At 35.3% G+C, this 15,900-nt stretch overlaps 1 protein-coding gene across 1 annotated transcript in view; it reads right to left on the bottom strand.

Moving 5' to 3' along the window:
* Window positions 1–280: 280 nt before the first annotated feature.
* LOC146000455 (FRAS1-related extracellular matrix protein 1-like) overlaps window positions 281–15,900 on the bottom strand; it is a 116,075-nt gene continuing 100,455 nt past the window's right edge. Inside the window, exons 23-27 of the mRNA XM_083138113.1 lie at window positions 15,269–15,463; window positions 8,804–8,975; window positions 5,833–6,003; window positions 2,247–2,391; window positions 281–429 (exon numbers count right to left, since the gene is read on the bottom strand). Coding sequence (XP_082994239.1) covers window positions 375–429; window positions 2,247–2,391; window positions 5,833–6,003; window positions 8,804–8,975; window positions 15,269–15,463 — 738 coding nt within the window. The 3' untranslated portion in view covers window positions 281–374. The remainder of the gene's footprint in view (window positions 430–2,246; window positions 2,392–5,832; window positions 6,004–8,803; window positions 8,976–15,268; window positions 15,464–15,900) is intronic.

The following is a 15,900-nucleotide window of genomic DNA, read 5'->3' on the forward strand; positions in this document are numbered from 1 at the left end:
TTGAACATTGATTTGTACACAAAAATATTTTATACATGTTTCTTCTTTCTCAAAAGCTATTCTGATTATACATTTAAAGAATATTGTTTCAAAGTACAATCATTGTAACCCTTGAGAAAGAATTGTAGAATCAAAACATCGAGAATACAGAAAAAACATACTACAGTAGGAACAATTTTTTATGTACAAATCAAAGCTCATGAAATGAATACTCTGGTAATGCAGACAATTACAAAGAATTTTAAAGGGAACATATATAATATAAAATGTGTTTACTTGCCTCAATGAAAAAATACATTAAAATTATGGTAAATGAAGAGTGTGATCAGTCTTACAATGAGATTACATGTAACTTCAGAATAACGGCTAAACCACTAGGCATCTTGAGGTTTGCAGCATATGAATGGATACTTCACTTTGTTGCAAGACCTGAAATGAAGAAGTACAACATGAGCACCACATTTTCCTAATGATATGCAGTGGAACCTCAATTGGGGACAAACTGAAAAAACTTTAAATGCGGGAAAATGTAAAATTGAGCAATTTTTTTTACATTTTTCTATGTTCGGACCATCAAGATTGAATGTATAATGCGGGAAAATGTAAAATATGAGAATGTAAAATCAGGGTTTCACTGTATATGCATTTAATATTACAGGTTCCCATTGATTTTGGCAAAACAAATTCCTCAACTTTTCCACATTTTCCAAGCAATTTCAAAAAAGATTTCCAGGTCATTTTATAATGCTTTATCAAATATATAATTAAGTCTTCACCTGTACAGTTACAGTGGGATGCACAAGTATTGTTTGGCAAATTGTCAAGGAACATTTTCATTAAATTTTCTCTTGCAACCTACACGTTTTTAGGGATTAGATTTTTGTGTGTGCTGGAGCAGAGGTTGTCGGTAGCTTGTTTGGTTTTTAGTTTCAATTCTTGCAGCTCTGATTGCGTAAAGCAAAGAGTATAAACATGGTGATGGACAATTTGCTTGATAATACTTATGCATCCCACTGTACATGCTGATCAGAGGAAAGATTGAAGAATATTCAACACTAACGAAATAAATTAAGGAAAATAAAATATGTTTACACAAAATACCTATAAGCCTGTTGGAGACAAATGTGAAATGTATTTTTCAGCTTGAATTCTAGCAAAAAAAAGTTCCCTAACTTTTTTTTTTTTCATGTTTTTACAAATTTTTGTTCATCTCCTTTATTTTTCAATAACCATTTGTTCGATTTTTGTTTCTAATTTGGCTATTTTCAAACACATTTTTACCCCTTTATCATGATAATGAGGATGAATGATGAAAGGACAAAAACATATCCACACGTTGCCCTGGACTCAAACCTAGAATACTTCTTATCATAGCATGTTACAATAACCACTCCACCACAGACAACACATAGTATTACTAATTATGACACTTGCAACTGATGTAGAACAATTTTTTGTATCTATGAAGACACAAACAGGGTCAGTCCTGTGGGTGTGGGGCCTGGGGCATACAAAATTCGCAGGCCTATAATACAAATTTATCAGATACTTTCATTAGTCTAAGGTACAGTTGTCCTATATGATTATAATATAAACATGATTATATATATATATATATATATATATATTGTATTATTGCCTAAGAGCAATAAGCAGAACATGTTGAAGGTTAAAAATGAGAATTATGCATGGCTAAATAGAAGTTTCAAAATTATTGTTTCATTTCAATTTTGATGTACTCCTAGTGTGACCTTAATTATATTTAATTACAAAACTGGGTGTGTGGTTCAATATCAAACTGTTACTTTAACTATAAAAGTGGCAATATTTAATCATATCCAATAACATAATTCTGTTTTCCTTTTTTACTTTCACTGGGTTTTGACACTGCAGTGAATTTACATTGTTTCATGTAAAATAATATTTACACATCATCATTTCAACCTATAAATAAATAAACAATGCATATTAACTATTTTTTTACACAAATATTTGAATACAATTATCAATTACTTTGTTGCAGAATATGATTTCCATAATTTTGAATATAGTTAAGTATGGCATGATAATCCATGAATCAGATAAGTTGCTTAATTCGAAGCACCAGTGTCCTATAAAAAAACACGTACACAAACAATTATTTTTATCTAGCGTGGGATCTTGGGCAAGTGTCCAAGTTGACATCCCTTAGGGCCAACTCTATACACAAGTCTAAACCAAATCAATACACAACAGTCAATACAAACCTGTTGATCCAGAAACCTTCATCTCCCAACAAAGCACACAACTGTTTGGGTTTTTTCCTTGGGTAATTCTCTTCCCAGAATGTAAAATTGTCAAAATGGTTTCCAACAAAGTGCCACCGGCTGTGCATATCTTCTGTTGTTAGACCTACAAGTAAATACAACAACATATGAATTGTGTGTTAAATGAAATGCTCACTGCAAAATGCCACTTGCATTTTTTTCTGTTATTTTCAAACTATGATATTTTGCCATGGAAATGAAAGTTTACTACATTTTAACATGAAAATAGGACGTACAAATGTACAGCAGAAAGCAAAAGAAGGAATTAAATTATAAGATATATGAATAGACTAAAAGTAACTTTTGGAAGTTACTGTATCAATACAAAAAATTTTGCAGGTACTAACAAGAAATTCACTGATGCTTACATGAAAAATGCACCAACTCAATTAAAAATTATTTCGCTTTCGTCTCTTTTTCTTTTTTGCCCATCTTGAAGTTCTTTTGTTTTTTTGTTCATAAGTAGACCTCGGATTTTTAGGTTCTAAAAAGTGTGCTTTTAGGTTCCTATAATCTCTAAAAATACTAAAATAGGTTCTAAAGATATTAAATTAGGCTCGAAAAATCCTGATTGAATACAATCATTGAAAAAAATTCACAAGGACTGTAAGAAATTTTATTAGGTATATTATAACTAGAGCCCGGAAGTTTGGCAAAATGCCTCTTTTTATCTAATGCATATATTGATATTTTTTCCCCCGGATATACGTTTCTTATGTTGTTTCGAATGTTTTAGAAGCCTCTTCATTTTGCCTATTTTGCCTATTTGGGACCTCACTGCCTATTTTTAATTATAATGCCTTTTTTTGCCTTTTTCAATGAAATTTGACTTTTTTTTTAAAAAAAAAATGTGTATATAAATTATTTTTCTCCCAAAAAACGTTGTTGGCATTTATTTTTCTTCCGTTTATTATGTGAATAATTTTCGCCTTATTTAAGTAATATTGAACTCACGCATGTTTCAACATTGCTGAAGGAGAAAAGTGTGAGAAAAAAGTATTTCATGCTGCGTTAGGATATTGCCTTTCGGTTAACATTTCCTTGTGCATGATTGACTGCTGAAGTGGACAGGTTGATTTCGAACACAAAGAAGATATTCCTGAAATCTCCCTCTCGAACCCGAAAATTTGAGGAAGTTGCGCCTGAGCTTAGTTTACCTCCGCAACCAGTCTTGACGAGATGGAGAACCTGGATATCGGCAACTATATATTATGCTAACAACCTTGAAAAAATCAGTGAGGTGATCGATGCTCTTCCAGAAAATGAAGCGGCTTCAATTCGTGAAGTGAAAAAACTCCTGTGCTATTCAAGTTTATTTTTGCACATTATGATGCATTGCCAGAGACAATTACAATTATAGCATCCATGAAAATCTACGAGGAATCTATGCAGCAGATGATGGAAGTGCCAGGAGAAAAGGGGTCAGCTGTTGCGGAAAACTGCAAACGGGTAGTGAGTGCAAATGAGGACTTGAAACAACTGAAAACAATTTGTGATATTCTAAAAGGTGAAAATGCTGTTACTGAAATGAGTCCAGCTACATTAGCTTGTTTTATGTATGCTCCAATAACTTCTGTCGAAGTAGATAGATCATTTTCTACTATGAAAAACATTCTCTCTGACAGACGACTATCAATGAATGTTGAGAACTTTAAAAAAAAACACCTTGTAGTTATGTGCAATCAAGACGGAGAAAATTGAAATGCTCTTCCCAATGTAGATTTTAATATTTTGCCAGAAATTATAGATAAAAGTAAGCGACTTCCAAATGTGCCTTTTCTCGGTTTATTTTGCATTTTTTTCATTTTTAGTGCCTATTTTCCACATTATAAATGCCTTTTTGCCTGCCTATTTTAACAAAAATAAATGCCTGAACTTCCGGGCTCTAATTATAACAAACCAAATATTAATTTTCTAACCAAATTTTCATTTCTATATATCATTTTAAAAATTATCCACATATTATTGTAATACTATTCTTGTGCTGTTAGCAAATGTTACTTGTTGATATGAAAAATGAATTACGTATGTATAATTTGCTGCACAATATCAGTGTGGCTACTCACTTGGAATTATACGTGAATTTTTGGCTCCAGGAATAATGCTTGACTTTTTGGTGAAACATGAAAAAAAAAAGGTACAAGCAGATGTTTTCTCTATTCCAACTTTTTCCTCTGTAGACATAAAGATGTCAACTTTTTAAAATCCAAATATAATTAAATTTATACATATTTATAAATGGCCTGAGGCAAGTTTCTCTCAGTTTAGCTTTTCTTTTTTATCGAGGAAGAAAAAGAAAGTTGCATGGAAAATAAAACATAATTCTCTTAATCCATTTACTTTGTTAGTTGTTAATGTATTTTGCAGAACAATCTATCTGACAGACAGAAGATTATTGCAACATAAGATACCTTGAAGGTGATTAGGTAAATTTCTGGGGTGCATTGAAATCACGCAGACCGAACTTTTATATTGTTAATATATTTGTGTGTGGGGGTGGTGAGAGTCGGTCATACACAAGGTTGGAACAGAGAAACCATCTGCTTGTACCCTTGAATTTTTGGAAAGTTTGCCATGAAAATCGGAAATTATACTTGAATTTTATCATGGCCCTAGTGACCACTCTGAATCTGTTTTCGTGTTATCCATAGTCAAACTCCGCCTGTGAGGATCATTTTATGTGCTCAAAATTATCATTCAACAGAAACGTAGTCAGTGCTGCAAATTTGAATGTTGAAATGTTACTTCGCAAGGCTTGAATGCCACAAAAAGGACCGAAGTGACGAGAAAGTGAATAAGAACACATGGATCAGAAGTTTTCACTTTGGACTGTGCAGGCAGTAGACAATTGGTTACCGACACTGGGAAGGGGAGCAAGGACAGTTTACTTTCTCTTAGTAGACAAGGCTTAGCATTAAGAGTCTATAGTCCATAGTGCGTGGGCAAAATGTAGGAGGGAACTGCCCCCTCTAATCCGTGTGCAGGTAACAGTGGCGTCAGACATTTTGTTTTCTTTAGAGCTTTGAAAAACATCATAGACTTGGAAGGGGGGAAATCGACACAAAACATGTTTCAAACATGCCAGTCATTGAATTGTTTCATCACCAAATCGAGTAAATACCTCTGTGATATAAAAATCGTGAATGATGTAGAAAAGGGGCATCTTAAAGTCGGTCATATTGAAATCAAGTTCATTTTCATAAATGGAAAGGTATGCATGTGACATATCTAAGTGGGCTATAATTTCTTGAGAAACATGATGCTCTTCTTCATATTAATGTAAATTTAACAGAGCCCCACACATCACTGATGCCTGCCATAGCAGAGGTGATGTGATCAGCACCATGTTCTGGCTGCCTCCCCTCACCAAGCACCTACTGGTGAGAGGCTGCATGAACCCCAGAGCTAGTTATTCAGGGATTCCACAGTAAATACAGTTATTCTGGCATTTCATCTACTGCACAAAAGAAAACAAAATAATACAAGTCCATGCAATAGTAGAAACAACTTTATTACAAACACCTACCAATCCATGCTGGCTGCCTATTTGTTAGTTCATAAAGCCACTGGTTGTGTTCTTCTGAAAGAACTGATGTTAGAGAAGCAGCATATTTCTCTACACATGCCTTTTCAGCTTCTTTCCACGTTCTCTTCTTTGGCATGTGTTTGTAGCAGAATCCACCATATTCATTCCAATCTGATAAGAGAGATTTATCAGCATCAGCAACATAATCTTACACAAAATACATTCTGGTAGAAAAGTGGTCAACACTGTCTCCTTATAGTTCACAGAGCCTGGGATTTGGGTTTCACTTTAAACTGTTGGTTCAACCTTAATTAGCCTATATATGAATCAAGTAGACCTAAAAGAAACAACAATAAAAAAAAACATGCAATGTGTATTACAATAACAATCTAATTATGAAAACTATTCAGAAAGTAAGTTCCGATGGGCTTCTAAGGATCTAAGGAAAAATAAATTATTTATACTGCCATTTGATTTATAAGGATCATTTCAAAAAAAGTTATTACATGCTCATAACTGTCTACTTACGAGGGGTGTACAATAAGTTAGTGCCCTGACCCATTTCTAGTAGTGGTACCGGAAAATTTATTCCATCAGTTTTTGACATAGTCCCATCTGAGTGCCAGACACTTATGCCATTGATTTTCTAACACTGCAATTCTAGTAGAATCAAATGTTCTGTCTTGCTCCTGTAACCACCCCTCAACAGCATCCATGACATCAGAATCATTGTGAACATTGTTACAATGCAGCTCTTCCTTTAGTTTAGGAAACAGGTAATAGTCTCTCAGGGCCAGATCTGGTATATAAGGTGGATGTCACATGCTTTTGAAGCCGAAGCCACAGGATTGGATAGCCGGTGAGGTTACACCTGCTGTCTTTTTTTAGCATCTGGCAACATTCAAGGCACCCAATAACAACATACTCTTTCTAATCCCAAGTGGTCAATTAAAATGGTATGAATGCTACCGCTTGATAAGCCAACAATGTCAGAAAGTGTCCTAGTGGTGAATCTGCTATCAGTGTTGATTAGTTGTTGCACACGATGGATAGTTTCCTGGGTAATGGCTGTTGATAGTCTTCCGGTATGTTGTTCATCTTCACATGAATCACAACAGAAGCTGAATTCCCTATGCAACTTCTTTACCATGGAATATGAAGGTGCTTTATCCTCCAATGTCTGCACCATACCATTGTGGACTTCATGAGGTGAAAGACCATTCAACCGTAGATACTTGATCACAGTTCGCAACTCTGAAGGCTCCATTTATTAGATACATGCTTGAAACTTGCAACACATACAACGAAAGGATACATGAGTAATACTACAGAAATTGGTTCATCATACACAACCGGATGTGAGTCAGGGCACGAACTTATTGTATGCCCCATGTACATAATTGTGGAGGACAAGGTTACTGTATTCCTTCGAAATAGTCTCCAGCTGAGTATAGCACATGTGAAATTTCTGGCAATTTTCTCACACCATCAACAAAATCGTTTTTTCACATATTAATGATCCTATGATCTGCACTACGTCAACTATGGTCTTGAAGCGATGTTCTCTTAGGAGGTTCTTGTAGCTTCTGAAACAAGTCATAGTTGCAAGAAATGTCCCGACTACAGGAGCACTATATAATTCCCTGATCCCACTTCTGAAGCATTTGCCCCACTGAATTTGCAACATGGCACTTTGAGTTGTGGTGCAGCACAATCAGATGTCTTACCAGAAGTGTTGGTCATTTTAAACAAATAGCTGGATGAAGGTGATTTTCCAGAAAGTTACGGTAACACTCACTGTTCACAGTAAACTCCTTCGGCACTGTGTAACAAAGGAAAATGACTTCTAAATCGTAGGTAACAAGAACATTGCTGGGTGCTTGTTGGAACTCTCGTGGTCTTGGTGAATCAGTATCATCAGGTGGAAGAAATATAAAGGAGGATTTCTTTTGTGAGGGTCAATAGGAATATTATTTTTAGGGGTTAGAAAGGGAAGAATTAAATTATAACTTTCATATGTGGGATATGAGCCCGCTAGCTTAATTAGCTTAGCTTTCTTATTATATTTTGGTGTATGATGATGCACTGTGGGGTTTGATACCATTGGAGAAAGTTAAATTCTTTCAATTATAGTGATAGAATAGGTTTCCTGTATATTTTACCCTATCATGGTACCACTTTTTCAGGCATCTTATTTATATGTAAGTTATAACAGTGGGTTAAATAAAATTGTTTATTATGGTTTTTGTTATTGTGTTTTATAATTAGGACCTATTTATAAAATTATATAAAATATTTCAGTATTATCTTTAATCTTATTCAATTTTGGAAGTATTTGCCTCCAATTTAAAGTAATTGCCTTACTTAATATGGAAATCTTAATACTTATTGAGTGCAGAGAAAAAAAGGAGTGAATATATTATATAGAATACAATTTTAGAGGGGGGAAAATTGATATTTTCTTTTCTTGTATGCATAGTATATTATGTTTAACATAAGTGGGAGATGTATTCTGTGCTGAACAAAAACAAGAACAACAACTACCACCACACTTATGTTTATGTAGCCTCCTCGATGGTGTAGTGGTAACATTGTCACCTTGTAATCAAGGGGACCCAGGTTCAATACCTGGTGGAGGGACATTGCATAATGGTTTGGATCCCACTTTAAACTGTAGGTCCAGTCCCGATTAGCCTATCTGTGCATAAAGTGGACTTAAAACATCAATCCAAACCCTAACTGAGATCAATAGGCAGGAAATATCTGGTTTCATTAGTGGTTAAAAAGTGCAAATGCTATTCCCTGATGTCAGTTTAAAATCGATTTGATTTGATTTAAATTTATTTGACTTTTTTCTGTCATTCTAACTTCATCTTCAGGATTTTCCCCGGCTTTCCATATTGGGAACAACCTGGAATTTTAAATCAGTATCGGTTAAAACTTCATATTGTAACGTTAGAAGCATACATACTCTTTGGGCAATTTATTTCCTGCAGAACCTTCACAAAGTCCTTGTTTTCTGAGACCGTAAATCCTCTTCCATTTTGACTATAGTAACGGCCTTCCCCTTCCTCTGGTTCCTCTACACTTATTTCTTCAGGCGGTTCCGTATACTCTAAGGATGTGTTCTTCAAAGCAGGATTCTGGAATTCAGTAAAATTCAAATAAGACTGTGTGTACTTGTATACTTATATTGGATCACTTTTCTGCCACTTTTGGCTGTGACAATGAAGATGAATAATGATTACAAGAAATTGATGAGCAGACATGTATAAAAAACTCATGGCTAGGCTGAGGCCCAAACCTGGAACTTTCAGTGGCGAGATTGTGAACTGACCACGTAACATGCTATTCCTTGTTTTATTTCTGGCCATTTCATTTGTTCTTAACCATTGTTATAACTTTATCTTTAATCAAACTACAAATAAATGTCTGATGAAGGGAGTGTGTGTTCTTCTGAAATGTCACAACGAAAAAGTGTGTTTTTATGCTTGTAATAACCGTAAACTATAAGAGAAATAATTTCATTTGTGTATTTGTTGTTGTTATTACTGTTAATAATTTGTTCATTGTTATTACACTTATGTCGAGGAATATTCATTGTATGCAACTGAAAGAATGTTTCAGTTAAATTAGGCCAACCTCTAAGACAGAGTGGTTAGCCATGGGTACCAGAATCGAATCCTGGCCTGGGCATTCATGTCCCCTCATCAATTCCACCATATCTTCACTCATCACAATCACTCTTCACGATTAGCCAAAAGTGGCAGAAAAGCGAAGTAAAATAAACCAAATCAATCAGTTAAGCAAAATTGGACTGTTGGATCCAGAGAGATAGCTATTTACAGTTTTCCGAGCTAATTTGGTAACATTATCGTATGAGGGAAACGGATTCCTTCAAATTTCCTTCAAATTTACAGGAGAAATACTTACGGAAATCAGTTTCTTGAGCATTTTGGAAGTTCCTGAATGTAGATTTGATCCATTTTAATGTGAATGCATGTTGTTTTCTGCGAAAATCTCTGTCCGACACGCTGTTTCTGCTCCCGCCATTAGCTTTCCGCACGAGAGTGCAATGTTCCGTGTGTTAAGATCATGCAACCCCGTAGCCAGTGTTTCAGCCTCGCCGTGTTTTCACTAGAACATCACTTCTGCACGAGAGCACATTGTTCCCTGGGTAAGATGATGTGAACCCTGTAGCGAGTGTTGCTTCAAGATGACGTCTAGAGGATGTGCGGTGAAGTTGTTGCCAGGTGTTGAAAATGTTGTTGATTTTGTAATTCAACATGGGATTTTGAAGGAAGAAATGGAATGTGGAAGATGTGGAAGTATATGCAAACTGCACATTGGACAAGATGGGAAGTGGATGTATATGTGTACAGAGAGAGTCTACGGACACGGACGTGGAAGGTTAAAATTCAAAAGATTTCCCTGTGGATTTAAACAATATGCCCGAAACGGCACATTTTTGGGAGGAAGTAAACTTCCTGTATCGAAGATTATAATCTTTTGTAATATGTGGCTATTTTTGCCTTACCCAAGATGTGATCTCATATGATATGAACTAGACATGGGGCCAAACACAGTTGTGGACTGGTCGAACCACTGTAGGCAAGTGTGTGAGGAATGGGTAATTGTTAATTCATCCCCAATAGGAGGTCACGGAGTCATTGTAGAAATTGATGAAGCAAAATTTGGAAAATCGAAAAAATGTATCAATAGACGTGCACGTCTTCTTGACGGGCAGTGGGTTTTTGGAGGAATCGAGAGGGGGAACGCTACATGCTTTTTCATGGTTCCTGTAAAAAACCAAAGCGAAGAAACTCTGCTGGAAGTCGTCCGGAAGTTCATCCTTCCTGGAACAACTATCATATCCGATTGCTGGAAGGCATATGTCAACTTACAAGGAGCAGGTTACAGACACCTGAGAGTGAACCATAGTGTGGAGTTCATCGATACACCAGCAAGTGGTCACATACATCAAGAGAACCTGCAGCGAATGATGAACGAAGACATTCCTGTTCACTCTCAGAATATAGAGAGAGCGTGGCGTAATGTTCGACATTCAATCCCAGTCTTCGGACGGAAGAAATACCATTTCACGGGCTACTTATCTGAGTACATCTTCAAGAGCAATTTTCCACTGGACAGAAGAATGCATGAATTTTTTAAACAAGCCGGTAAAATGAAGTATATGTAAATATACGAGAATGTCGTAGAATGTTGAAGCACGATTTATATTGTGATTGTGATGAAACTGAAGTCATATAATTAAAAAAGAAAGTGAATTTGAATGTCATAAAGTGTTTGTAATTTTTCATATTTTTTTTTTTAAAGTGAAGTTATATAAGTAAGTAAAGAAGTGAATTTTAATGTCATGAAGTGTTTTTAATTTTTTATATTTTCTTATTTTGCGAGGTATTAGCATAATGAGATTTTTCGGTAAACAAGATTGCAACACTGCATAAATCGACAAAACACTCTCAGAATGCCCCCTAAACCTGTACGCTATCACGGCCATAATGTGTTACAGATTCGAAACAACAAGTAACAGTAAGTACTCGTAAATCTAAGAAATAGACATTGATATGCATTATTTCACTGTAGGAAATGTTTCACATTCGAAAATAACACGTTAGCAATGTAAAGAAGTCCGAAATATATGATTCGTAGGTGTTTCCCTCATACGATAATAGTACCGCTAATTTTAATATGAAGATTTTATCCATGTAGATATAACCAGTTTAAAAACAATATTTCTGTTTTTTGCGAGAAGAGACTTAAAAGACAAAGCTCAACAATAACCTAAATCAGAAACGACAACAATTCTTGATGTAAAGCCTTTGTTCTTCTGACAATGGAGTTGTCTAGGAACCCACCGCAACTGCACTGGAAGCTGAACCTATTTCCAGATTCCAGAAGCTTCCCAAAGTTGATGAATTCTACTACAAAGATCCAGATGTTAGCAACCAAACATGTCCATTGTCGTCGCAGTATTGTACTGAGATTTCTGTGCGATAAAGGAGGTGTCAATAAACCTTGGATTCAAGGTAAGTTATCTAGTTGTAATTTTACATCATGTTCTGAGAAGCTTCAGTGCAGCCATATTTTAAGTCTCATAATACAACCACGTAAAGAGATTGGGTAAGTTGGCATGAGATGGTAATCCTTACCAGAAGGGAATGCCACAAATAGCTTAGCCAGCTAGGCAGTAATTGGTTAGTTACTACTTAAGTCAGAAAGTTAGCTGAAGTTAAAGCCATAATGGATTTTCTTCCATTTAACCATCAATTTCGATATTGTCTGTTTACTAATATAATAAAAAAAGAAGAACACAACAAAAAAAATAATACACAAAACGTAGAGCACACACACAAACTCATTCTCACCCTTACACTCATGCACACATACACGTGGAAGCAAATACATAACATTGCATTTAAACATAGTCCAAAAAAATATACATTAACAATAATTCAATTTATATATTATTAATAGGATACACATATAATAATGTTTGATCTTGTGGCCTACTTTCTGTGGTCATTCTCTGCACCTGCTTCTTAGTTTGAGAAGCCAAATTTTTAATTTTCATTATTTAGGGCAAGTTTATTAATGTCCAGTTATTCTTTCTGTTAACTATCTGTCAGTTGCAGATAATCGCCACTCTTAACCAGCACCGGGTTTTTCAATGTGAAAGTAACTGGCAGTTAGCAAATCCTAAGTTTGTACTCCAAAATAGCATGTTGGTAACGTTGAAGCATGGAAAAATAAGGAATCTATCTGCACATCTATTAGTATAGTTTCAAAAAGCATCGATTGGCACACAGCCTGGTGTTTAAATATAGAAATAAAAGCGTGCCATGCTCGAAAGCACATTATTCTATAGGAAACGATTGGAACAATGGCTGCGTATCCATTCTGTATGCTTATGAAATAAAATAACGAACGCTAGCACTACAGATTTGGCTCTGTTCTAATAAAGGTCAATTCCATGTGAGGGAAATGCTGTTATGAGGTGCAAGCGCAGATAATTTCTTGTCGAGGGAGTGTGAAGAACTCAAATGTCGAAACATTAATAATACCTGTCTGTTGATATAAATACTATTAATATGTAGATATTGTACATTTGACTGCATGCTTTGTACCTCTCTATGCATGTTTGTTGAACGAAAAAAGAACATGTTAGAAAGCATGCTTTGTAGGTCAAGTTCTCAAAATATGAAGGTACAAGTAATAATAATTTTAAAATTTACTGTAATATTTTTCCGAGAAGATCATTCAACAATAAAGCATGAATTGAAGGCAACACATGTAATAAATAACTCACAAGAAAAAAAAAAGATCCATGACCAGGACTCGAACTCATATTACAAAATACAACATGCTCCGCAAAGTGGTGCTGCTAACCACTACACCAAATTCTCATTTGGAGATTGTCCCGCCTGGTAGACTGGATATCCTTGTCACAAATTCTCCAACATGACCTCCTCGCCAAGCAAATTCTAGCAACTACGCTGCTTAATTTCCATATTTGCATGGACATTGGTAAGCTCTGCCAAACAAAACAAGTCTTCTTCTGTACAAATTTAACATTTTTATGAATCATATCTTGTTTAATCTGACAGTGAAGTTGCGAGTGTGGAACTTCGATAGCTGCATGAGGCATCCATGTTGCTTCACAACTTCCAGTTAGTATGGTAACTGCAAGAAGAACTAGCAGTAAAGATAATCGCCACCAGAGTTCCAGTTACAAGCTAACTGTTACATTGAAAAAACGAAATTTACACAAACTTCCAGTTACGTGCTAACATGAACCTTAACTGTACCTTGAAGATGTAATTAGTAGATGTAATTTTAACAGTTTTTTGAACATCACAAATGAAGAAAAGGCATGAATTTCAGGTGGCAAGAAATGGTTTTCATTTAAACAATATAAAAGCGTTTTTTTAAATAATATTCTGATAATCCATTAAGATATTTTATAGAAATTATGTGTTAATTTATCCATTCACTTCTTTACACATCTCATGTTCACATGATTCAGTTCGGCTCTTGACATATTGAAGATTCTAGCAGGTAGAGCTCACTACTTTTCCCCCTGTTCTTAATATTGCCCACAGATGGTGCTCAATGTACCTTCACTGCTTCATACAAACAGTGCACTTTGTGTCTTCTCTTTACACTAGCATTTTGCTAATCCAGAATGTGTTTTTGCACAAACATTGGACATTGCTTTGTGCTATTCCCTTCTTTCTCTGGATGTGTTTGTTTACCTCTGCGAAACTACAGGAAGGCTTCTGCAGGCACAACAGCCCTAAGGCTGCAGTGAAAGAACTGGCTAATGTGCCAATGCCTACCTCAGATTTAGAGAAGACTGAAAAACCCAGCGAAGAAGTGTCTTTTGTGTACAATAGGAAAGAAGTGAGATGACATGGCATGACTAGTTCCTTTCCATTTCCCGGGAGGTTTTCATTTATTTTGAAGTAACATGTACTGTAAAAATTAGGGGTGTAACTGATTAATCGGTACTCTATTGGTATCAACCGATGCAGCCATATTAATGTATCAGCATATCGGTAAAATTACCAATAATTTTACCGATTTCATATATCTATAAATATCTTATAATTTAGTGCAATATTTTGCCATTTTGTTATGATTTTTATGAATATAAACATATAATTTTCATGCCCTGCTTTTTTAAAAAAGTAAATGTCTAAATATGCAGCTCCTTTTGTATTGAAGTCACCTGGTATGGTAACATACATTTATTAAGGAGGTCAATGAACCATTAAGGTTGGTTCTTTAAGGATCATTTGAAATTTTGTATCGGATCGGTAGGATATCAGTTCTTGGTATCGGTAAATTTTATATTGGTACTTTATTGGTACCGGACAAAATTTCATATCGGCCCATTCCTAGTAAGAATAGACGTTTTTTCTTGATACATGCAAAAATTGACGATTCTATTAAGTATTGTAATGTGATGTGACTGCCACAGGAAACCCCAGTCAATTCCCTGGGTGGGGGATCTAACCTTGTCCATGCATAAAGTGGCTCTTATGTTCGCCCAGCCTTTAATAAATGAGTTTAAGGCAGTTGGAGCATTGTGTTGATCATTTCACCTTCAAAAACTGTTGAGATCGTTAATGTGTAGGGCTCTCCTCTACCTCCATATCACCCTGTGTACCTTCAAATCATGTTGGAAAGAGCATGAGGAACTTTACCTATTACATCTAATACTGTAAGAAGTGTCTATCGGAGGACATTCAAATCTGAGTCCACAGAAATTGTAGGCAAATGATGCAATTACATTTTAGTATTTAGAATAAATGTCTAAGTTTTAGTAATTGTGGTTAGAGTAGTTATTGCTCTATATAATACATATAACATATGTAAATATGTAGAAAGAAAATAAATTTGCAGAACTTACGAAAGTGCTAATGCCGATCTCTTCTCTTTGCAAAACTACTTGCACTTGTGAGTCCTCTTCCTCTTGTGAACTTTCACTCACCCCTCCAAAGGCATGATTAATTGAGATGTCATATGATGGGACAAAGTTCCTTTCTCCAGCCCTCAGCAAACACTCAATGCCATCGTCGTCATATATTGTGATGGTGGTTCTATTCTAAGAACAGTGCAGGAAAAATGTGAGAATAAAAAAAAAACACACACACACATACAAAACTGAATTCGAATTCTTAGCAAATTCTAACTTTTAAAAATTTTTCAATTTTCAATAAAGCATTGGCATATTGAATAGAGATGTCACAAAACACAAAAAATCTAAACAATGAACAAAAATTGGATCTATTTATGAACATCTAATCTATCATGAAAATAAAATTCAGGTAGAATTCCAGTAACAATATAATGTTATATACACTAGGGTGACAGAATAAAATAGACACCCGTGATACGGAACACCAACATTTATTGGCAAAGCAAATACACAGGCGGTTGCTGTGAATGTGGAATCTTAATACTTGGTTTGTCCACCTTTGTGAGCCACCAACGCCTGTAACTGACATGGCATGGTTTCAATCAAACCGTCAATGATGCCTT

This window comes from Lepisma saccharinum, chromosome 16 (assembly GCF_977018435.1).
Source record: "Lepisma saccharinum chromosome 16, izLepSacc3.1, whole genome shotgun sequence".
Taxonomy (NCBI): domain Eukaryota; kingdom Metazoa; phylum Arthropoda; class Insecta; order Zygentoma; family Lepismatidae; genus Lepisma; species Lepisma saccharinum.